Source organism: Camelus dromedarius, chromosome 4 (genome assembly GCF_036321535.1).
Source record: "Camelus dromedarius isolate mCamDro1 chromosome 4, mCamDro1.pat, whole genome shotgun sequence".
Lineage (NCBI taxonomy): Eukaryota > Metazoa > Chordata > Mammalia > Artiodactyla > Camelidae > Camelus > Camelus dromedarius.
This window is the reverse complement of record NC_087439.1, coordinates 40065001-40091265: the sequence shown is the minus strand read 5'-3', so window position 1 is coordinate 40091265 and position 26265 is coordinate 40065001. Positions and strand designations below refer to the sequence as shown.

At 36.7% G+C, this 26265-nt stretch overlaps 1 protein-coding gene across 3 annotated transcripts in view; it reads left to right on the top strand.

Annotated features, from left to right (window-relative positions):
* Positions 1 to 24901, top strand: part of FIGN (fidgetin, microtubule severing factor) — a 117571-nt gene extending 92670 nt beyond the window's left edge. For 2 of the 3 annotated variants that reach the window (XM_010982447.3, XM_031451553.2), the window contains one exon: positions 17945 to 24901. In XM_010982447.3, coding sequence (XP_010980749.1) covers positions 17945 to 20199 — 2255 coding nt within the window. In that variant the 3' untranslated portion in view covers positions 20200 to 24901. Of the gene's footprint in view, positions 1 to 17152 lie in introns of all 3 variants that reach the window. The other variant, XM_031451554.2, reaches the window with a different exon arrangement.
* Positions 24902 to 26265: the final 1364 nt, after the last annotated feature.

The window sequence follows — 26265 nt, the reverse complement described above, 5'->3', positions numbered from 1 at the left end:
ATAACTGACTAATATTGTAGGTACATTTTCTGATTTTTAATGAATCCTAAATGGAATGGATTTTCTTCCCTTGGGGGAGAAACGATAAAGATCCTTTAGGCAATAATCATTTCTTTCCATTTAGCTGCAAATATTTCTTCAAAAGCTGTAAGTCTTCCTGAAATTTAAAAGTCCTATTAAATGTTTCAGTAATAACTAACAGAAACCACCCTTCTTCTAATACAAATCTTTGCTATAACTGGGGTGCAGTTTTCAATTAGGCCTGTTTTTCCAGGGCTGTTCTTTCTTGTCATATATAGCTACAGGACTGTTGTCCACTATGGTTTGCATGTGGTGATTTTCTAATGGTGATGTTGCATTTGCTTTGATCCTCCCACACTCTCCTTCATCCTGTCCCTCTTGGTGACCAGGGTTTGCACCTGCCTGGGAACAGGGGTACAGTCAATAGACCCTGGAACTGGGTCTACCAACTGGCTTATAAGAAGACAGAATGGGTAACTGACTCCTAAAGGTGTCTTCTGAGAAACAAAAGGGAATCCAGAGATCAATTATACTCCACCATCTTAAGTTCCTTTCCACTCACCTCAAACAAGGAGGTGCCCTCTCCTTTTCCTGCAAATTTGTCTGAAACGTGTGCCTTTGAGTTTGTCGGCTTCCATTTTCTTGATGACTCTGTTCCATCAGTTCCCACCCATGGCCCTCTGTGCAGTGTTGCATTTTTTAGTTTCCCCCTTTCAGTGATTTATTTCTCCTCAACCTAGAGCAGAGGTTGGCAGGTATTTTCTTTAAAGGGCTAGATGGTAAATATTTTTAGCTTTGTGGGCCATATAATCTCTGTCCCCATCTTCTCAACTCTGCCAGTACTTAGAAAACAGACAGTACATAAATGAATGAGTGCAACTGCTTTCCAATACTACTTTGTTTACAAAAGATGTCACACTGCATTTGGCCTACTGGCCATAGTTTGCTGAACTCTTGGTCTAGGGTTTTCCCCATATCTCTAAAAAAGAAAATCTCTTGCCTAGATTCTTCTTTGCCCTGTAAACTACTGTTCATCTTATTAAGATGTTTATCAGTGAGGAAAATTCTTTCATGCATGTCATTTTCTCACAACGCATTTCCTCCATAACCCACTCACCATGGCTTCTGGCCCCACCACTCCACTGTTACTGCTCTCACAGATCATCCCTAGCTTACTGCTAATTGCCTATTTTCTTTCATACGACTTCTCTGATGCCTGTACTACAACTGAACACTCTGTCCTTGAAAACCCTTCTTCACTTGTCTTTTGCAACAGCATGTTCTCTCCTGTCTGTTTCTCTTTCTCCTGTGTAAATGCTCTCCCAATCCCCAATGCCTACTCCTTAAATGCTGGTTTAACTCAAGAGCTCCATTCTCATCTCATTCTCTACAACTCTGTCTCTGCTATGCCTTCCATTACCATACTTCAATGATTCCCATATGGTCATGATTCCTAAACATCCTTGTAGAGTTCTGATTTCTCCTCCATCAAAAAATGGGAACTTCTAGTGGCCAGTTCATTGGTTGCACAAGCTAAAACCCTTGTTCTCCAAGGAGAGACCAAATGCAATAATTTTGTGTCACCAGATCCAAGTTGCAATTCTGGCTCTGAGGTGGCCTTAGGAAAGTTCCTTAGGTTCATGGAACCTGTTTCATCATATATAAAAAGGAATTTATCCCTTACTAGGCTTTTGAGGGATTAAGGGTAATATCCACCACAATCTCTTTATTAACTAATAGATAGATACCTCACAAATATTTCTATTTTTATGATGATATCCTCTAAAAGTCCCCTTTCTTTTCTTCATTCCTCCAAACCTAACTGGTCAGCACATCCTTTGATTCTACATCTAAAATCTTTCTCAGATTTTTTTTCTTCTTTTTGTTCAAGTTCAGGCCCTGCTTCTAGCCTTTCCCCCTACCCAATCTGTTCTATATATTGTTATTATACATATATTTCTAAAGAACAGATGAGGGTAGCACTTGATGTTGGCATTACGATAAAATCCAAACATTAAAGTCTCTTTGCAAGCTGAATTCAAGCTTCATCTTTACCTCCACCCTACCCTATGCATAGACATACCTCCCTCCTATCTTCTAACTATATCAAGCTACCTTGTTTCCCAAATGTGCCAGTTACACTTAGCTTCATCTGTGATTCTGACTGAGTTTTGTCTCAGGCAGGAAAACTCATCTCTCTCTATTCTAACTGGTGAAATTCTATTTAGCTTTCAAGTCAATACCTTGACTGTTAACTCCTTTAAAAAGCCACCTTTGCTTACCAGATTCAGCACTAAATATTTTCTTTGGTAAATTACCACTAAAGACAGACTGTAAGTTCCACTGGGGCAAGGACCTCTATTTCCTAGCACTTAGGCAGAAGCTCTCAAGTTGTAGTGGGCACTCAGATCTTATTAGAGCATAAGTGCCACTACCATACTTTAAACAGTTTAGCCAACTGTTCCCACTTGTTTTTCCTAGTGACAACAAAAGGTCTCATGACTCAGAGATTCAGGGAAGATTGTTTTTAGGATTCTAGTTTTGAGATTTAAAATATATTTTCTCTGTAACCTATTTTCTCATAACTGACAAATTACTTGAAAACAGGAAAAAAGGAGAGAAAACAACTCACTGCCCCACATGCCAGAGCCAAAAGGGAGGGGGAGGGGGGTGTTGGAGTAAGCCTGAATGAATTTAAGACATAAGTAAAAGAAACTTGAGTTCTTCTTCAGGTTTCATTTTGTTTGCTTGTTTGGTTGGTTGTTACATGGAAGGATATTTACTTGAAGCTTTTATAGCTCATGGATATGGCAAATAATAAAGTTGAGTAAGGTGCTAAATGATAAAGCTGTTACTAGGTATTGTGGCTCCTTGAAAATTTTAAGGATTAATGAGCTCTAAATTCTTTTAAAAAATTATTTGCAAGCTTAAGTATATGACTTCTCTGCATGTTTGACCAGTGTCTGAATGGTATGGCCAACACCTGAAGTTTAAAATTCACCTTATCCAAAAAGGCTTACCTGATAATACAGGTCTCCCCGTTACTACTACCATTTTATTATGCCTTATTCCCAAATCTTGTATTTACGTGATAATGTGTTGTCTGTTCTCTGCATTAAAATCTTATCTGTGCATACATCCCTGTTTCCTAGCTTGTTTTTTAAATTAGAAATTAAGACCAAGGCAAATTCTGCCACCCTTCTATAACCAGGGTTAGATCTAGGTAAAATATCTATTTACTAAGTACTCAATTCCAAATTAAATTTATACTTAAAGCTGTATATTCATCATTATGGAAAGTTATTTTGAAAGCTTACCAAAAAATTATTCATATTTATCATTAATATTACTGTCATCATTACTATTATTTGCCATCTTAGAGCATCTTAGCTTTTGTAATAAATTTAAGTGTACAAAACATCCATTCTCTTTTATAAAACATTCATAAATTCTGTGATTCACAAATGAAGTTATTCAGGGTTATCATGAGGCATTCCAAAGGCACTGAAAGGGACTCTCTTAGTTTTTATTTTTTTTGTTTTTTATCTATGAGTCATTTAAACGTGCAAATATAGGTTTCTACTAGTTTCATGCACTGGCTTTGTCTTTTGTGGTTCTGAATACGAATTCAGTCAAGACTTAAATAAACAGGAAGATATTTTGATCTGAAAGCTGTATGAATTCACAAGGGAATGAGTTGGTTTCTTCTCTACTTTGTAATGCAAAGAAGTGCATTCCACAAAATCGGATGAAACAAGCCATTAATTTGATAGTCTCAGTTCTCATAGCTCTATTGATTCAGAAAGCTGAAAACAGTTATGGAGGCTTACTGGCTCCAATTAGGAGTTGTGAAGCTTGAGGTTAGAAGAAATGACAGTGTATTGGGAGAGGAATCATTCACTAACAGAATCCTTCTTAACATTTTATCATGAGTGGATATAAACTCTTGGTCTCCTGTTATTTTTGCACTCCTTCATTTACTGATTATCTTTACGGAGTGGTCTCAAAATGTCCAGAATCTCATATCAAAGCTGATTGTGTTATCTTTTGGGTTGCTTTTAGCAAACAAAAGATATTTGTCTTCTCTTGTGAGACATTTCAGGAGAACAAGCTCAAGAGTTTCCTTAGAAGTCTTATTTAGGTGTTCTCAAAAAATACTTTCAATCCCTCCTGTATAATTTCATACACATGGAAATGCCTCAGAATATACTCTGTTGATAGATGAATGAATATAGACTCTATAGGTACATACTTATTCCGGCACATGCATCATCTTGCAGGGAAATAACTCCTCTCCTGAGAGGCATGTAGCTTTTTTTCTGCCCTTATCAATAAGGAGACTAGCTAACTGCCAGGACCACCTTTAGTGCGTATAAATAATATATATCCACAATACTGTCCTTTAATGTTAAGATCTTAGTAAATAGTGCTACAAAAAGGAAGAAACAAGGAGGAAAATGGTATTCACATTTTTTAAGAACAGTATCTAATGAAGCAGTGTGTTATTCATAGCTTCTATTATGAAAGGCCAACATTTCTTCAAATATTCCTTTCAAAATGTCCATTTTTCTGCATGTTTTAATTAAATGATAGAAATGCAATTTTTTTTCCCTCTTGATGATCGCAATATGTTTATATCTGGGGTAAATTCTCATATATAATCAAATGACAGGAAGACTTTTTTCTTAGGTGTAGGGATGCTGATGGAGAAAGACTAGAATAGGTAGCATCAATTATCAGTCATAAAGTTCTTGCTTATCATTTGTTAACAAAGCCTCAGTTGAAAAACCTTTTGACCAGCTTGGCACTAGCTAAAAATTTACTGTACAATGAATATAGTGCAACTCTAGTAGAAGATGACTGTATTTCCAAGTAGATTTAACATAGAAAAAAGTAAGATTATTGTAATAAGTCTAACATCACAGCAACAATTCATGGAGCTTAATTATGACACTACTAAATGTGAAAATCTATTCAGCGCTAGGAACACTTTTCACATTACATTCACGCTAAAGATTGGCTGTTAAGAGCTCATTACTGGTATTTTTCTAAAGAGTGGTTTATTAAACATAGTTACCTAATAAGCATCTTTGGTGGTGCAAATTGCTGAAAACAGTAATGAGTCTGATTAGACTTCATTTCAATTACGACAGCTTGTCTAGCAAAAAAAATTATATATAAAATATATTTCCTTGATACTTCAGAATCTGGCTACAAGACACTACAGAGTTTAAAAAATAAAAAGCCACCTCTGTATTTCCTTTCCACAGTTCACTAATGAAGAGAGAATTGTCCAAGTCATCATCCAATTTATACACTGGAAAACTGGATGGACAAAGTGGAGTCACAATCATGTTTGCTTAAAAACGGCAAAGGCTGCCTTGACTAATATGTCTAAATAAGGTCACCTTTAGTTTCTCTCTGCTTTGTTTCCCCCCGCCCCCCACCTCAGGAATATAAAGCTATAAATGAGGTGGAGACTTAAAAATGATTCATTCCTATTTGGTTGGTGGAGGTTATTCTCCAGATTAATAGGCTCACCTTTCAATTATGTTTTACCCATGGATCTTCTCTGTAAAATCATAACAGTACAGGAGGCTGTCGGACTATGCACACTAATTATCAGACTGATACTTTTAAAAAAATATATATGGGGGGAAAATAAAAGCCAATCTTGCATTAATACATCAGAAAGTGTAAAGGAATGTTCGTTAGACACTAAACTTGATTTTGGTATTTTTAAAAAGTATGTTATTTAGCTGCATTTAACAGCTAACCTCCTATTAATTCATGCCTGAATATTACTGCTCAAATTGAAAGAAAAAAATTGTTAATGTAAAAAGCCTTTAAGTGATTAAGCTGTCATTGCTGTCATTCGGGTACTCTAGTAACATTTTAATGCTTCTGAGAGCTGTGGCCAGAGATGCAATCCAGCATTTTACGCTGTATTTTCTGAATATATTATTTTTAAACTATAATATCATTTGACACTGAACCGAATAAAATAATTTCTAAAGTAAAATATGAAAACAATGGCTGGATGTAGAACCATTAAAAAAAAAAAAAAAAGGAGGAGGGCACAATAAAACATCCTAACCTGAAAAACTTCACAAGTTAGCTAAGTGATCATGTAATGGCCGTAAGACTAAAGTCAAATATAAATGAAATTATAGTATTCTTGTGGGCATTTGGATACTTTCAAAAAGATTTACTTAAAAGGAGACCAGTTACAGGTATGTCAGTTTCAACGAGCAGGAATGTACTTTTAGACCTATGATTCATTAATTCTATGAATTTTCTATTGTGTTTAAGAAAAAAAAACTTTTGTATATTAAAAAAATTCTACATTTACATTTGCAGTGCTTTCCTAATCTAAGTAACTCAATTGTTATATATTTTAATTATTTGTCTTTGAGTGATTTTCTAAACAATTCATCTCAAATGATTCTGTTTTTCTTTTCGAATGTAATTGAGAAAATGTGTCAGTATATAATGATATTGTTATTAGGTTTCCTTTTTGAAAAAAAAGTACACATATAAACCTAGACCTCCTAGAAAATGAGTACTCACTTAAGAAAATGAGGGTTACAGTATATTTTGAAGTCATAAATAAGATTTTTAAGTTTTATAAGAATGGAAACTTTTTGAGGTATATGACTTGGTTCAAGCCACAAATAATAAATACCCAGCTAAAGAAAATGTTAAGTAATGCTTATTATATTTGATAAAAATATGTGTACATGCAAGTTAAGTAATTTAGAATGTGCTTTGGATTCTGAGATTATAAATAATAGAGCTAATAAAAGAGATCATTTTTAAGGATAAAAACAATTAAAAAAATCTCTTTCCTTCTCTCTCCCATCTTTCCCCATTTTCTTTATATCCTTTCTGCAACTACAGACATAAAACTTATATACAAATATATAGGCACCTAGATTTGATTTTTCTGTGTAACCTATATGTATTATCTGCAGGGTTCTGGTTTTCCTGTTGTTTAGGGATTTGTGTAAATAGGATGCACACAATATGAAGAGGTAGCAGGAAGATTTGACTTACTTTTTTAACAGAAGCAACTAAAACTAGCAAATTTCACATTAAATTTCTTTCAAATTTTTGCTAACTTAAAAATGTGACTGGGAAAATCTTCCTTCTCCTTAAAGTTATTAGCAAATACTGGAGCTTACCAATAACTGAGGACAATAAGAAGTATAAAATTGCAGAACAATTTTGACCATATAGAAGTAAAATCTTTATAGCTTTTAATTCTATTGACATTACTGAGAGCAACTTTTTAAAACTGCTCTATTAGAGAAAAAATAAGCTGTGTTTATTCACAACGAAGAGCTGGATCAGAATTAATGTAAAATTATATAAGCAAAAGGAGAGGAATCTGTATTTCACGTGATAAATGCCACTGAATCAACCATTTTATTCAATTCAGCCAAAGCCTAAACTTTTTTTTCTTTTAAACATAATGGCGTCATCTATCATAACAGTAGATGAAACTACAGCTGAATATTGTCACAGAGAATACAGTCAGGATGAAATCTGAAGAAACAATTTCTTTGCTTGTGGTCCCTCCTATTGTTAACATTTCCCGGAGGATTACTTTGTTGGGCAGTCCCTCCAGGACAGGAAATGCCATTTCTCTGAGGATGCTGATATTCTCTCTTCTGCTTCTGTCTCATTATGCAGCATTCTTTGTTTTTACAAATGGAAGAGCCAACAGCACTAATGACCGGACTGTCATTCACACTGCACTTTTAACAGTGTTCTGTTTATTTGGAAATTAGAGCATCCCAATTATAGGGGTGCTCAGGTTTATTTCACCGAACCATAAAATGGGGTGAGGTAGGGAGAATGGAGAAGTGAGGGAACTACTGTTGTTTCTAAGAGCTCTTCACTTTTAAGCCTGGATCATGTTGATTGTATTCTAAAGCAGCTTATCTTCATACGTTGTCTTATATGGAAGAAACAACACTAAACCTACCAAAACTCATTTCATATGTACCTTTTCCACTGCCTTCAGATCAAAGTTATTTTCTTCAGGCTGGACTAAATTATACACAGGTCCCAGGAGTGAAGGACACTGAATTAATGCACTATGTCACCCAGCCCTGACTATAGAATATTTTTATCAAAGTCCAAGCACTATTTTGCTATTGCATTAAAAATTAATGCACGAATTGCCAAAAAGAGAAAAATGCATAAACAACCTAAACAGATTTTGTCTGGGTTTTGTACACTTTAGAGTCATCTTAAGCAATGAGTTTTTAAGGAGAATGGTTGAAGAGTTGTGTGTGTGTGGATGTATATATATAAATAATATAATTACCCCCTGCCTATTTATGTGAGACAGAACTCCATCTTAAATAAGTAGTCTTAATTATCTATTTTTTTTATGTAAACTGTCTTTTTAGAGTAAGGTTCAAAAGGAACATGAAAAGAAGCTGAATACAAATTCCATCTTACACAAGGTCATGGGGCTTGGGAGATTCTGAATTTGTTTATTGACCTCTGTCAGCATGGTGTGTTGGGCAAAAATGAATGCAGTTCAGCTTAAATATAACTAAATTGAGCTTTGCATTTATATACTTGAAATAGAATAACACATGTAAATAACTATTTACAAATAGCACTATGTATACATAATGATTAACATAACATTTTAGGATTGTGACCGAGGACATTAACCAGCCGTGTTGTAATTCAAGGTTGGTACTGTGCCTGGTTTGTGTTAATTAAAAGTGGAAGTTTATTTTATATGGCACAACAGTATCTTGAAAATCAACTGGAATAACATTAGACTTTTAGGACGATGATAATGTTATCTCAGCAGAGTCCTTTTTTAAAATAAAAATTCAAAACACATAGAAAATGTACAATACTTTTGGCGTCTGGATTTCTCTTTCTGGATCAGTCATACAGGCTGAATACTATGAATCTAGCATGAGGCTTTCAGGTTGTGTTAACCCCATTTATCCCTGCACGCTACAGCTCACCTGTTATTTACACACATAAGAGGGTTGATACTGCAGAACAAGGGGAGTGCTCTGTTGTGACACAGAACATACATATTCATTAGCCCTGGCAGTCCCTATGGACAGATGTGGTGTGTCCTGATGATCTTTGTATGACAAAAAGAACTGGGGGGAAGGGTAGATGGCCTTAATGGATTGAAAACATATATGGAAAAAGGGAAGGAACGGAATGAGAAATGAAAGGCCATAAAGTAATAACTTTAAAGGTTAACTACAAAGCACTATTTAAACTGATTACAAATTGTCTAAAATCATTCATAGAGGCAGAATAAACAAAATAACATTTGACTTAACATGAGAAAATCAGTCCTCTTGCCCACTAACCCTCAAACTCTTTCCCTTGCAATAGTTGATACCTGATACTAAATACTAAGATTGAGTATGAATCATTTGTATATTTTAAACCACATATATATGCATAGTATTGTATTCTTTTGAATTAACTATGGTAGGATATACACAGACTTTTGGACACTGTTTTTTACTTGATTTAGATTACTATTAAAAAATTTGTACACATAAACTTCTGTAAAACTACCCCCTGCAAAAAAAAAAAAAAAACCCATAAACCTAAACTATAATTTTAAAACATATGAATTTTATATGAGTGTGATTATATGTTCACTTGAATACTTTGATTTGAATATTGGAAATTTTTGGACCCTCCCACAGGAAAAGATAAGTATTTACTCAAATTACGATTATGATTTTCTGGTTTGCTATAAGTGATAGGCTGTCTTGATCATATATTGAACATAAGTCCAGTGGCCTTAAAGTGATATTTCTTTCATCAGTATAATATGCTTTGCATAAGTGCTTATGCATTCACCCTCATAAATGCAAGTCATTCTCTTATATATGTCCTGCATGTTAAAAATTATGACCTGTGAGACTCATGCATACCAAGTTTCAACTTCAGTATGAAATAGTTATTTTTTTATTTGGTCACATTTTGATGAGTGAATATTTTATTGCTGTGAATAAAATTTAATGCATTTTAGGGAAACTGATTCAGATCATAAGCTACCCACAGATTTAATTAAAGGATGGGGTATATACCATTTTAGTCCAAGTCATAGCCCCTGTTAACACTGAATGCTTGTTTTTTTTAGCTCCAAATAATGACATATAGAACAAGATCAGTTGCTTATCCAGACACCATCTACCCAAGAACTTTCTATAAGAAATAAAAAGCGTAACTTTGGAGTAACTTAAAAGTCTCAAAAGTTGTACTACAGTGCGTGTCTAATAGGGGATGCTTTACTATTAAATGAAGTTTTGGTTGGTGGAATCAGAACCTATGGCCTATTCAGGGAGCACAGTAGGAATGGTGGGGACTGACATGTGGGAAACAGCTAGAAAAAGTATCTAACAAATCAGAGCAAAGGGGAAACACTGAAATAGCAGCAATCTAGAATCCAGTTTTTTTAAAGAAATCATTTCTCATTTTACACTGTTGTACTAATGACACTGAATCAGCTAGGAAAATATCACATATTTTCCCTGTGCTTTGAGTTTAAGAGGGCAGGAGTGCATATGATAAATAGTATTTAGAAAAATTTTACTCTAAAGGCACTACTTTTAAAAAAAAATTTAGAGCACTGTACTTGGTAGTTTTCAAGAAAATGTACTTAAGTGAAAAAACTGAAGCTTGAAGCTTCAGAGTGAAGTCATAAATTTAATTGCTTATGTACTATAAAAATACTTGATGTTGTTGTAGGGAGATGGGAGCATCATGACAAAGTGGAGGGGGCATGCCATGTCCAAAGGGGGCAACTGGTCCTCAGATTCAGCCAACTATTACTAGGCAAGAATGAGGTCTAGTGTTGTAAGATCATTCAGCTTATCTAGAAAAAGTGGAAAATATGGAAATACAGATTCTTTTACATAAAGTTGACTGATTTTTAAAACTGCTGGTCAAACAAAACATGGTTATAGGCTGTTTATTGCCTTCAGGCTGTCAGGTGGCAGAATCTCTACGGTAGAGGTTGAGGTATTTAAACTATATTCACTAAGGACTATTCAGCCAGAAATGCCTTTGATTGTTAAAAAGGATTGCTTTAGGCAAATAAGGTAGAATGGGGGGAGGGAGTAATTTGCTGCAAAATGTATTATAATTTGGAGTCTTGAGGTGTGAAAGTGCGATTTAAAGAGAAAAATCTTTGACAGTATTGCTATATACTTAGAATATCTTATTTTGAGACTTTGGGTTTTGAGATTATCCATAACTGGTTTTTAAACCTCTATAGTTTCTTAGTTGTCATCTCTGCAATGTTGAGTCACAAATAACATTAAAAATAAACAAATACTATAAAAGCGTTTTGAATTTTTGACATCTTTTTGATTAAGGAGATCATGCTCTATGTTTTGCTGAGTATGAAAAAACCTCTATTCCTTTCTTATAACCAACATTCCCACTGGAAAATTTCCTTTTCAGTAGCTGTCCTGAGGTTAAAGAAAAAGTGATTTATAAATTGTAGGAGTGATTTTAGTTTTTTTTCTGTCTAGTCAGTTTTGTCTTGTGTTTAATGCACCTCAATGCACCTCTGGCTTTTTTCAAAATAAAAGCATAACAAGAAATATTTATGTAGCAGTTCACAGTTAGAAAATATTTTCACAAATATTACTGCTTTAGGTAATCTTACTAACAATCCAGTAAGGCATATGATACCATTACTCTCCTTATTTCATAGCTGAAAAAGCTGAATATAATATGCTTATGTGACTTCACCAAGATTAGAACAAATAAGTGATGGCATGAAGCAGAGCCAGTTATCTGATTCTCAAGCTGGGTATATTCACTCTTCAAACAGAATTCTAGTACATTCTTTATGTTTTCTCCAGTCCCTTTCTATCCCAACAATCTACTAATGCCGCCAAATAAAACACTCTGTTAGACAAAATAGTATTCAACCCCACCAACACCATGGTGAGTGAAGTACCAAACTAACTGAGGCTGTCTGGATTGGAGACTGTGTCACTTTAAAGTTCCCTTAATCTCAAAAATCAAAGAGACTAATTTAAGAGAATTTAGAATGTGAAATTATAACGAAGACAGAAAGCTGGAAAAGTTTCATTGTCGGGTAAACAAACAAACAGATTCCCTTGATTTAACTTCTTAGCATTGAACCACAAAGCTTTACACTTAACGGGCCCTCAATTTGTGGACTAATTAAGATTAACAGTCCCTATATCATGTTCAGTTTCTCAAGTTTTTTTTTTCATTTTGATGTTCTACAGATAGAACCCAATTAGATTAAAGAGGATATGTAATCTCTGTGCTTCTTTCCCTCACTTTCCCCCGATACTGCTTTTAGATATGACGTCACATTTTCAGGCTAGGAATTATTAGGAAATGGACTGAGGAGGATTTCAGATCAAATGGGTTAGTATAAGTAATAGTAGATGCTGCTGTGTTGGCCTCTTGGCTTATGAGGGTAGGTACTCAGAAAAGAGAATGCTGCTCAGTCTGCGGAAGCACTGCAGTTGGTCATCACTCCCCTTGAAGGATAATGGAAAGCAGCTATTGCATAGGGCCCGTTCTCAGTACCAGGAAGTTTGTAGCCCTCGCTCAGAAGGTTTTTCTTTTTTGGAGGGGAGGGTACAGCTCAAGTGGTACAGCGCATGCTTAGTATGCACAAGGTGCTGGCTTCAATCCCCAGTACCTCCAATAAAAATAAATAAATGAGCCTAATTACCTCCCCCCCCCACCAAAAATAAAACTAAAAACAGAAATCTTTAATTTTTTAGCCATGAATTTTCAACTCTCTGCTTGAAATTCTGAATGCTGTGTGTGTGAGTTCAGCCATTTCCTACCTAGGAGATGATCGATCTGTGGTGTTATTAGGGGGCTATAATATTATAATTACTTTACTGTATTTACCCCAGTAGTGATTTTTTCTAGAGAGAACCTTTTTAAGTATGGTGTTTAAAATATATTTTAGAAAATGATAATGAAAGGCTCAGAGGTATGATAGCCCAAAGGAGCCTAATAGGTGTAGCGATGTTGTGCAGGCCCGTGTGAGAGCTGTGCAGCTTTCCTAGAGCAAGGCCGCCATGCCTGCAGGTGTTTGCCTCAGGTCCCTGCCCTTAGGAAATCTGAGAAGAACCTACAAATGAAGGCAGAGTCCCTCGCAGCCAGAATTACCCTATGGGAACCTTGTGGAAGAGAGCAGCATTTTTAGACATCATGAACTGCTGAGTAGCATACGTGTGTTAGGGGTGGGGGTGGGGCAGTTAGTGCCTTAGATTAACATTTCCAGGAATGTGTGCTAAAAATAGATTCTAGAAGACAGTCTTTTATTCCTAGTTTCTTCCTATTCTGAAAGTTGTTTCTATGTCCTTCATTTTTCTATATAACAGTTTCTTTATCATTTTGAAGCTGTGACACAACTTTGAAGGATGTCACAGTTAGTTTCGTTTTCTTAATAGTTAAAGAGCAAAATGGAGGAAGTAAAGCAATGAGGCAGCAACCCCTAGTCGTTAAACCGAAGTTGTAAAATGGCCAGTAATGGTAAGAATGGAAAATGTTATCCAAATTGTCGAGTTCTATGGGAAATATAGACTTGTTCATTTATATACACCCAAATTCACCATGTAACAATAAATTAACAAAATGCTCAGGCATTTTTACTGTAGAGTCTGTCCTTGTGTAACACTTCTGTTAAAGTATTTTAAAAGCAATTTTCTATTAAATTACAAATTTTAAAAACAAACACATTACATTGTGAAATTTGCCAGCTGTACTAAGAATTTTCAGATCCTTTCAAAAATAAAAATTCATGTTTTGGAACAATTCTTCAATTATCTTGAAGAACTTTTTCTTTCCACTGTTTTCTGAATTTTTATTGTACCTATTTAAGCTATTTCTAAACAGTAGTGGGAGTTATTGTTCTGGAGTCATGTTTCTAATTAAGTTAAAGTAGTATTGTTTCTGAGGTTTTTCTCTTCATGTTCCAAAAACTATATAAAAGCTGTTTCTAAAACCCATCGTATTATTTGGGTGCCAAGTTAAGTGACATGCATGTGCTGCTTCTTACTCACAGAAAACAGCGATATAATCAAAGGGAGCTAGGTTTTTTGTTCAAAGAACATTTGGCTCTATGTTTTTCTTCCATTTCACATCAGAAATATCACCACCAATAAATAGAACAATAACAACAACAACAAAAACAAAAACAAATTTAGTTCTATTTCCAATTAGTATTAAATTCAAGAAACTAATGAGGAAGCTCTTTGTGTTTCCAAGGCCTGGACAATCTCCTGAATGCTGGCTTCTCCAGCTCCTACTAATATTAGGAACTAGCTTATGGTTTAACTTTTAATTTACAGTTTCAAATACTATGAATGATTTTAAAGCACTGGATAAATACTCATGTTTCAGGAGATGTGAATAATTCTGTTCCTTTAAGGTTATTTAATGAAAGCTCAATCTTAACTTTTGTAGCCTTGCTGAAGTTGTTATTTAGTATGCATCAGTAAATACACTTTCAATTATCTTGGTAAGCTGGTAAGCACATCCAGAAATAGCATGAGAATCAAAAGGCAGTGGTGTATCCAGTAATTACTGCAAATAAATAATTTTGATAAATAGGATCTTTGCTTAATTTCAGATGAAACAGAAATCTTACGGAATTTAATTAGTCTTGCTAGAGTTAAACTATGCAGAAATACCCAGTGAAAATGGTCAACCTGTTTTATTTAAATTTTATATTCCTGTCTTTTACAGTGATTATAACTTACTGAAATGATTTTGCGCATAGTTTTTGCAAATGATTAGTTTATAAGGAAAATTTTATGTCAATACTGGTGAAAGCTGCCCTTTCTGGTTGCTTTTTTAAAGAATTACTCTAAAGCAAAAGCCGTTCCTTTTTTATTTTTTTACTGGACACTTAAAAAAATCATATTCGTTATGTTTATTTGTTAAATGTTACATATATAATGCCAACAATGGCTTGGCTTAGCTCAGCTAACTGAAAGGAAGCCAGACTCTTTGATGGGAGTGTGTGTGTGTGTGTGTGTGTGTGTGTGTGTGTGTGTGTGTGGTAAATTTCATTGCTTGTCACTTCTAAATTATTCTTGGAGACCTTGTTTCAAGACATTTATTCATGTTTTTTCTGTATCAGTCTAATCAAATTCTTACTCATAGCATATGTGAGTTCTTATTTTCTCAACTCTGTATTTTGATAATCTTTTAAAGAAAAAAAATCCTAATAGAAATTCCCTGGAAATAATTTACAGTACTAATGAATTTGTAGGTCTTTTAGACAGTTCTACATTACAGTCACATTAATATTCTCTCCTTTTTATAAGGCTTGAAGTAAATCCCATGACACTAGAAGAATTTAGATACTGATTACTTGCGATTGGTTCCTGGTGATTTGCTCTTAATAATTTCCAGTTGAATTTAATGAAAGTATGATTCCTGAAATGCTGCTTCATTAAAATTGCATCTTTTCCCCTTTAAGTGTGGTCTCGGTCATTTCACCCATTTTGCGGTGTGTTTTCCTCCCCCTTAAAAAGTAATGATTGAAAAAGCAGAAACAATTAAGAATATCACTTTAGTTCTTCCTAGAAGGCCCCTCAGAGTTTCTCTGAGTGAAATGATGCAAGCTGCACTTCACTAGGATTTTATGTTCTTTCCAACTGATGAGATTATTTTTAAAAATAGAGTTTTAAAAGAGAAACATATAAAGATTTTGGGGGAGGTGAGGGAATGGAAAGTAAAGAATCTGTTGCATATACAAGAGAAGTAAGGTGTTTAGTGTCTTTAGTTTAAAAAAATATATATATATATATGTATAAAGCTTGATTAAGTTATACAGTGCAGCATTCAGACTTAATTTAACTGAGATGGTGATTTGCAAATGAATATCTACATGGATCCTTTTTAAAAATCCAAATGCAAATGAGTACAACTGCAGTAAAATATATTTGCAAATGAATCCTGTTGCTTTATTCATTTATTGTGTAATTACTGCAATCCTTCCCACCTTGTTTTCAGTATTTCTTAATCATTAAGTCGGAAGCATGACAGCAGTGCCAGCCCTGGCATGATTCTCTTTGACTAAAACCTTGTAAATTAACACAATTAGCACAGCATCATCCTGCTAATTAACTTCCAGTGTCTGGTGCAGTGGTTTTGCAAACAAGGAAGAGGGAGTCAGAAGGGAATCAACATGCCATTCTGTTACCAAACTCTGTGCTATGTTCAGTTTAGCTCAGTAAGTCAAAGCTGGCCATGTCAGAAGCCAGAGTCAGGCAATGAAGAGCTAAAGGGATTGGAGGAGGAAAGCAGAAGCGGGTAGGAGCTGTCAAAATAAGACTGCGGTAATTCAGAAGGGAGCTGATGCCACAGATGCTTCATTTAGACCAGGCCTCCTTCCTAGCAAGGAATCTCTGCCAGAGGCACAAGACAGTATGCAAAATTCACTTAGGGTAATACAAAGGAGATTAAGGCGGCCTGCTTAATACAGCTGTACCAGAATAGGAAGTGTTCGAACCAAGCAGAGATTAGGACGAGTCAGCACTGGAAAATAGAACAGGGTTCCAGTGCTCTTCTGTGACTAACTATATGTGAGTCCTCTAGGGTACATTATAAATCCCTTTGGGTACTGATTTCCTAATCTGGGAAATAAGGTAATTTCTAAGGTCTCTCCTTAAACTGCAAAAGTCAAATGAATCTGATTCTAACTGTTTCATATTGTCTCTTAAAGGAGAAAATACTCTTGTTGTATAGTTTGATACGCAGTCACCTTGTTTCAGCCAGTAATCTAGCAGATGACAGAGTTACACATAGCATCTCAGTCTGTAGTTGTGTCTTCGACTTCATGCCACACACTGCTTCCCATAAATGTAAAGAGTTAGAATCCAGATTCTCTCTGTTCCTATCTTCCCTTTTACCTTCTTCCTTCCTCTCTCTTACCTCTACCACCCCCACTTCTCTCCCCATAAATATATATATATATATATATATCTCCTCCCCTCTTAGTACCTTGGAGGCTGTAAGACTGAGGGAAGGATGATAAGAGGAGGGAGAATGCTAGCTAGAAGACCGGCAGACAAGTGATGCTTGTTTTTTTTTTTTTCAGAGTCTCAACAACAGAACTGAGAGGCAGAAAGGAGCCAGTTGTAATTCATACCGAGTTGTAGGCTTTGTGCGATGAAAGCGATGGAGCGCTGCCTGGGAGATTGCTTTGCTGCACTCCACGAAGCAGATTTGAAACTGTCGTGGACCACTTTAGATGAGAGTTGGATTATGGAATGACCTGCTATGTCTGTGTCATATTGTTCTGTGCAGGGAGCATTATACTGTGCTAACTAGGTGTTCAGTACCAAATAAGAGAGGTATCCTAGATGTGATCTGTCAGCTGTGTCTCATTTTTATATTGGTTAAAATATAAAACAGAAACAGTGATGTGAAGAGACAGACCAGCTAGATTTTACACATATTAATACTATCATGTGCTGGATATTTTAAATGTGTGCATATTCTACTGTAAGAACCTGTGATTGAATTCTAATTTGACAGGAATGTGTGTGTACATATATATGTGTTTCTATGTGTGTGTAGCAAGTAACTTTACAGGCTTAGCAGAGATAAATTTGCTTCTTACTTAAAAATGGGAGGAAAAAAAAGTAGGTCTTCTACAGTTTTCATTTAAATTCAGTTTACTTTTTATACAGGGCTGAAATTCAGTCCCTTTTAAAGTGTGTGCATCGTAGAGACCGTAATAGGTATTATAAGCTGTAGAAATCCTTTATATTGTTGACATCATTGGTGGAAAATAATAGGTAACAAAAGAAATTGTGGGGAAAAAGCTTTAACAGTTCTGATGAGTATCTAAGTAAATTAACTTTCCCCTCTCCCCCCAAATCCTTAGGCTTGAAGATGCAGTGGACGCCGGAGCATGCCCAGTGGCCAGAACAGCACTTTGACATCACCTCCACCACTCGGTCTCCTGCCCACAAAGTTGAAGCCTACAGAGGTCATTTGCAGCGCACCTACCAGTATGCCTGGGCAAATGATGACATATCTGCTCTGACTGCATCCAACCTACTAAAAAAATATGCAGAGAAGTATTCTGGCATTTTGGAAGGCCCTGTGGACCGACCTGTACTCAGCAACTACTCAGATGCACCATCAGGACTGGTGAACGGTCGGAAAAACGAAGGCGAACCCTGGCAGCCTTCCTTAAATTCAGATGCTGTTTATCCCATGAACTGTGTTCCAGATGTTATCACTGCCAGCAAAGCTGGAGTCAGTTCAGCCCTCCCTCCAGCAGATGTCTCTGCAAGTATAGGGAGCTCTCCTGGGGTGGCCAGCAACCTGACAGAACCTAGTTATTCGAGTAGTACCTGTGGAAGCCACACTGTACCTAGTCTTCATACAGGGCTCCCATCTCAGGAATATGCCCCGGGATACAACGGCTCATATCTGCATTCTGCTTACAGTAGCCAGCCAGCACCTGCACTTCCTTCCCCACATCCGTCTCCTTTGCATAGCTCTGGGCTCCTACAGCCACCACCACCACCTCCTCCGCCACCAGCCCTGGTCCCAGGCTACAATGGGACTTCTAACCTCTCCAGTTACAGCTACCCCTCTGCTAGCTATCCTCCTCAGACTGCTGTGGGATCTGGGTACAGCCCTGGGGGTGCTCCCCCTCCTCCTTCAGCATACCTGCCTTCAGGAATTCCTGCTCCCACCCCCCTGCCCCCCACCACTGTTCCTGGCTACACCTACCAGGGTCACGGTTTGACGCCTATCGCACCCTCGGCTCTGACAAACAGTTCGGCTAGTTCTCTCAAAAGGAAAGCTTTCTATATGGCAGGGCAAGGAGACATGGACTCCAGTTATGGAAATTACAGCTATGGCCAACAGAGATCTACACAGAGTCCTATGTACAGAATGCCCGACAACAGCATTTCAAACTCAAATCGGGGGAATGGCTTTGACAGAAGTGCTGAAACATCATCCTTAGCATTTAAGCCAACGAAGCAGCTAATGTCCTCTGAACAGCAAAGGAAATTCAGCAGTCAGTCCAGTAGGGCTCTGACCCCTCCTTCCTATAGTACTGCTAAAAATTCATTGGGATCAAGATCCAGTGAATCCTTTGGGAAGTACACGTCGCCAGTAATGAGTGAGCATGGGGACGAGCACAGGCAGCTCCTCTCTCACCCAATGCAAGGTCCTGGACTCCGTGCAGCTACCTCATCCAACCACTCTGTGGACGAGCAACTGAAGAATACTGACACGCACCTCATTGACCTGGTAACCAATGAGATTATCACCCAAGGACCGCCAGTGGACTGGAATGACATTGCTGGTCTTGACCTGGTAAAGGCTGTCATTAAAGAGGAGGTTTTATGGCCAGTGTTGAGGTCAGATGCATTCAGTGGGCTGACTGCCTTACCTCGGAGCATCCTTTTCTTTGGACCTCGGGGAACAGGCAAAACATTATTGGGCAGATGCATAGCTAGTCAGCTGGGGGCCACATTTTTCAAAATCGCTGGTTCTGGACTTGTCGCCAAGTGGTTAGGAGAAGCAGAGAAAATTATCCATGCCTCTTTCCTTGTGGCCAGATGTCGCCAGCCCTCAGTGATTTTTGTTAGTGACATTGACATGCTTCTCTCCTCTCAAGTGAGTGAGGAACACAGTCCAGTCAGTCGGATGAGAACCGAATTTCTGATGCAGCTGGACACTGTACTAACTTCAGCTGAGGACCAAATCGTAGTAATTTGTGCCACCAGTAAACCAGAAGAAATAGATGAATCTCTTCGGAGGTACTTCATGAAACGACTTTTAATCCCACTTCCTGACAGCACAGCGAGGCACCAGATCATAGTACAACTGCTCTCACAGCACAATTACTGTCTCAATGACAAGGAGTTTGCACTGCTTGTCCAGCGCACAGAAGGCTTTTCTGGACTAGATGTGGCTCATTTGTGTCAGGAAGCAGCAGTGGGCCCCCTCCATGCCATGCCAGCCACAGACCTTTCAGCCATTATGCCCAGCCAGTTGAGGCCCATTACATATCAAGACTTTGAAAATGCTTTCTGCAAGATTCAGCCTAGCATATCTCAAAAAGAGCTTGATATGTATGTTGAATGGAACAAAATGTTTGGTTGCAGTCAGTGATAACTTCATTAAAAAAAAAGTCATGAATGTTGGCACACACACATAAAACCTGCTACATAGGGTATAGAGCCCCTTTCCAGTAGTGTTTAAATCGCAAAGGGTACTGGGGAAGAAGACGATTAAGTTGCATCTTTAGCGTCAGGGTAGATTTGGAGGAGAAAATGCATCCAACGAGAGCTTCTGATTTGAAAGCCCCAGATGACAGAAAGCATCTGCTGATGTTCATTCGGTTCAAGCTAGACAACACTCACCAAGGAGCAAGGTGCAAGTGTGTTGATTTCAGAAGGACATGAACCTCGTGTGTTGATTCCATTCTGCTGTTCTCGAGATTTAGTTGCTGTCAAGTGCCTGGAGTGGTGCTTTCTTTTTTGTTTGCCTCACAATTACATTGGTGGCATGTGCTAATATAAAGAGCTTTAACTTCAAACATTATTGGACTAAAGAGATGAACAGTTGTGTTACGACAGAAAACCAGATTTTTGCCATTTTAAGAGCAACAGTATTCCTCAATCCTGTCTGTTCTGCAGTATTAAGCTAAGAACAGGTAAAACAGGGTAACGGTAATCTGGACCTTAATTTCTGCAGTTCATTTCTTTTAATGTTCTTGTCTGCAAAAACTCAGGAAAGTGATTGTGATTTGTACAGTACCTCAAAGGAATGTGTTGAAAGCACTATGTACTGCTGAGAGTAATGGGATAGGCTTCAATGTTACTTTATATTAAAATGTATGTTTACCTCAACGATTGGAAAATAGCAAGGAAAATTACTTTGAATGTATCTGGAAAAATACTGATGTGTGATACAACTGAATATTTACGATTTAAAGTAGAAACGGAAGGATTTTTTTTTTAAGGTTCTTTCACTAATTATGGGGAATTAACCAGAGCAGAATAATTCTTTATGTCAATAACTGCAAGAGTTCTTCGTACATTGCTCCTTGAAAATGAAGTGTAAATGTTCTTAAAAGGTACACTGGTTAATGGAAAGCTACTTATTCAGTTTGTGTTAGTGTCTAGAACAGTCAGCCACAAGACCTGTTTAGGAACCTGAAAGTCAGTACCTAAAAACTAGGACTGCCTTTTCCTGCAGACATGGTAATGGTGGTGGTGGTGGTTTGCAAGTTCTCTCGGAAAACTGCTGGGAATGGTGTCATTCTTTTCACTATAATCTAGCTTATAGGCTTGCCGTGCTGTTTGACAGAATGCAGAAGATAGCAACCAAAACAAACAAGCAAACAAATAATTACAAAAACAACCAACCAACTTATATATATATCCGCAAAGAACATCTACATCCCCCCCCCCTTCTTTTTGACTCTTCTCTTGTCAGTGCAATTCTGCTTCTCATTTTGAAATCTTCTGGGCTGTAGTGCTCCCACATTCATTTCTACCTCAGTTTTGTTACATTTCTCTTGGATAGTCAAGTAGAAAATTAGAAGTGGACACCACACACACACACACACACAATATAGCATGCCAAACATGTTACTTTGTTTTCTTCCATCTTTTCCCATAAATCTAGTTTCCAAAAAACATCAGTCTCATGCTTACTTCTACCCAAGTCCACCCCCATCCCAACAGTATATGTGGCATTTTTCTTAATTTCCCATTCCTCTCCTGCTCCCCACCAAGTTGTTCTTTGTATCCTTTAATGCTTTATGTGCAACTTTTCATTGCTAGCTGACTGATGTTTGGCAAGGCCTCTGAACAGACACAGTGTAGGCTGTAGCTTTCCAAAGCCTCTGCCCGTGCATAAGCAGAACAGCCTGGCTTTTTGAATGTATTTTTCCTGTTTTTTTTTTTCCCTCTTCCTTTTTTTTAGTTGAGAGATGCAGTAACAGAACTGTTGCAAAGCACTGGCATTTTATGTATTCAAAAAGTGATGTACATTTTTAAAAATTTTAAATAAATGCAATGAGAAGCCCCAAGAAAGGTCTTTCTGTTTTGTTTTCCTTCAAAAATTTTTACTGATTTCATCCACAATGTCAAATTCTCTGAGACACTTAACATAGAGAAAGCATTGAAGGACTTCATGATATTTCTGAAATTTTATGATGCTTGATCTATACTCCCCTTTTTTCTTATTTTTCTTGTTGCTAAAAACTGAGCAAATGAATCAGAATTTAATTTACTATGATTTTCTATCAATTAAGACTGTTCCTACATATAGATATTCCATATTAAAAAGCAGTGCCTTTCATTAAGGATACAAAAAATAATATTTAAGTATGTCCTCTGCTTTCCACAAGTGAATCAGCACTACAGCTGTGTTCTGGCTCTACCCTGTACACGTCCCTTACTATAAGGAAATTCTAATATCCCCATTAACTTGTAGGTTCATATTGATCTCACTGACAAGTTTGCTTTTGCACAGTGCTGACCTATTTTCCATCCTTTAGACATCACATTTTCACTTCCACCAACTTGCTGTGTTCACTTAAAAGCAACTGGCAAGTTTTGACAAACCCAATCTTATTTAGACAACTTTGGCGAATCCAGTATTTACCCACATTTTTGTGGCTAGTAAGAGTTAATGCCAAATATATGACTGCACTATTGTGTTTTACACTCATTTATAAAACTGAAAATAAAGTCATGCATTATTGCTTTTAGCTTTATATGACTTAAAAATTACTTTGAGGTATGAGTGGTCAAAAATCCGTGTATTTAGGCAGAAGCTGAAGTGTGTGAATTTCATTTAGCCTCACGAATTCTAGGGTTTGATTTCTTAGGAAATCGGGCATGCTGAAGAAATGAAGATCTGTTGGGGGAGATAAGGCTGACCTTGGAGTAGGTAGTGCTCTCCTGTGAGTCTTTGATTCTGCATGGCAGCATTAGGAGCTCTTCTATGGAGCAGCCTAATAATGAGGTCTTTTCTGACCATCCTTTCTGGAGCTTGGGGTGGGAGTGGGGTACCACATCCTGAGAAGTGAATGTGTACAATCAGTGATAGTACAACTGAGTAATCAGGGCTCATACTCTCGGCCTCTTTTTGACTGCTAAGAATTTGAAGAAGGCTACTAATGAAGGTAAGGTAATGAGCCAGTCCAAATCCCTTGCCGTCTGGCCAGGGGATTTAAGCCAGTCCACTTAACAGCCTCTATTCCCTTCTTCACAACTGCAATCACATTTCCAACAGGGACAAAAAGGAACTGAAGGAAACTACTTCAGTAGAAGGATCAATAGAAATTCAAGAGGTAGTTCATAATGACCTTATGTGTGACACGAATGGAAATACTCTACACTTCTGGCATGCTTCTCACCAAAATATTTAGAACATTAGTGACAATATAGAAAACTTTGCTGACTGAGCTGATCAATGGAATGTGAAGGCAGTATACTTTAAGGCTATTTACTTTCACACAGAATGTTTATCTATTAGTCAGTTTATATTCTACTCAAATGCAGATAGACGGGTATAATGTTTTCTTGTGCATTTGAAACCTATCAAGGAGAAAATAAACCATTCCACTAAAATACAGAGGCGAAACACCATCTGGGCAAGTGATAAAAGCTATCCAGAGGCTATGCTATGTAAAATAGCAAGGTCAAATTACATCGGTTGCATAGTACTTGGCTATGCAATTTTCAAAAGAATACATCCAAAAAAGTCCAAATTAATTCCCACAATAGGTCTTTGTAAATTTAAATATATTTGTGGGTTGGAAAATATGTTTTAGAGGCATTTAGAATTTCTCTGAAAATGTGTCCAACTCCAAGCAGAAAGATACTTCTATAATCCCATTTTCATGTTTTTTAGCAAGAATTGGGTATCATGATCATTGAAACTATTTTGCAAAGTGAAAGGGACACGGTTTGTTGAATTATTGAGGCCACTAAAGTAAAGTTCTAATATATATATATATAAAATTAGTGTGTATGATGTGTCTGTGTGTGTGCTGTTTTCACCACCAACTATTTGAACTTTAAAACTGTCAATTTTACATTATTCAGAAGCAACTGGTTGCTTCCTCTTCATATATGCAGAGATATATATACATGACCACTTAACAATTCAAAGTGTTTTAATATGTTTTTTCTTTTGAAAAGTAAAGCCTCCAGTTGTTGAATCACCTGCTGATTTTCATATGAAGCACATTAGCAAACATGGAGCTATTAGTATTTCAGAATTCAAAACCGGCTGTACTTGTGACTAACCCACACATGCACTGAAGCTCACACTCTGCTAAGACCTCTGGTTGACATTCGATTTTGAACCTGCCAGATGCATTTGTGTGAACCAGGGATACTGCATCTTTAATGAACAAGTCTCTCCTCTTTCCCCTGTTTTTAAATACAACACAAGCAGTGTAGCACTAGGCACTGCAATTGTCAAAGACAATTAGACTGAAAGCAGGAAAATTTCACCTCCCTGTCTCAGTGATATGTAGAATGTCGGCAGCATGGGTCAGCCTTGCCACAGAGTTGTGTGAGAATATATGAATCAATCCTATAGAATGTTAAATATTTATAAAATGGTTCTGTTGTACACCAAGGTTGGGAGCACATTCATTCTTTCTTGTTGTCTTACAATACAAAAAAGGCTAAAGTTTATTTCCAGGCTTAAAACTCATTCATTCTTTCTCTCTTTCTCTCTCTCTCTCTCTCTCTCATGTGTGTGGCTGTGTGTGTGTGTGTCTGTGCGTGTGTTTCCTTGTGGATTATATACAGTTGTTAGAGAATATTCATTTCGTTTTTTTTTTCTTTTTTCATCTGACGTATATTCAAACATTGTTCTTTATAACCATTTCTACCTCATTGCTACATATTGTACATGTAGTATTTATTTGTCGTCTTTTTTTGAATGTCATGCATTTCGTAAGAAAAAGACTTGTCCTTGAACTTGAACAGTCTACCTCAGAAAGACTGTCTTTACACTGAACAGTATTAGCAACCTAAATGATAAGACGCATTAGCTAAGTGTGGCAGGGTAGATAATGCCCGAGTACTTGGGATACTGATGGACTTTTAATTGTACTCATAACACAAGACTGCTTAAAAGAACTTAAAAGAAATCATGCACTGTGTAGGTCTTCATCAACGGCCCATTTGGGGCATAATATACAGAATATAGCTTTATTCCTATGCGCCCATCTCTGAGAAATGTGACAGCATTCTCAAGTATTTTACACTGGCAATTTGGCTACTTAAACAAACTAAAACAACGTTTTTATATTCTTTGGACTGACAACCTTAGCTCCTAAATTTAAGAGAAATAATGGTACTTAGTTATTTTTAACTGCAGTCTTCAGTGATTTTAAATGCCTTCATTTTAATTCTGTGACTCCTGATATAAATTAATAATAAAAAAAATAATGAAGTTGCAAGGAGCTGCACAACACTGAAAAGAAACCAAAAAATTACGAATGGCACTTCCCAAAGGAATCAACAACATGGAGTCATGGGTGCTTGCAAATTCCATAACTGAAAGCATTTTGTTTCTGATTTCTCTTTATAACATGTATTTGTTTATTGAAGTAATTGTACAACTAATGGCACATCAGATTACTCTGTATGAAGTGTTTATATTTTACTATTTATTTTAGCATTTGTTCTTTTTCTTCACCAGCTCTATATTACAGTAGCAAAAGAACAGTTACTTTAAAAAAATGCTGAAAGGGGTCCACCACCCACCCAATCGCTGAATGGACTTTTGAAGTTGCTTGTCAGCAAATTGTGGATATTTTACAAAAGCAAATGAACTGTGACAATCCACAACTCCCACAGATGTGAATTCAGAAATACATCTGAAACTCCCGGTATGCCTGACAATCTATTCTTTAAGTTTCATTAACAAAGTGTCATCCAATCTTTTCACTTACAATTCCTTGCAGGAATGTATTGTCTAGAGGCTGTCTAGTAGTGATTAAGAGAGGGTTTTTGTTTTGTTTTGTTTGTTTACTGTATTAGGTGAGGAATGCCATATTTCTTGTCAGCTAACAGTACTTGTCTGAGACAGAAATTAAAAAAAAAAAGAAAGAAAAAGAAACCTAACTAATTAAAATTTCTGTGCACTTTGCTTCCCTGACCATATTGATTTTATTTGCTTAAATTGAAACAATACGCT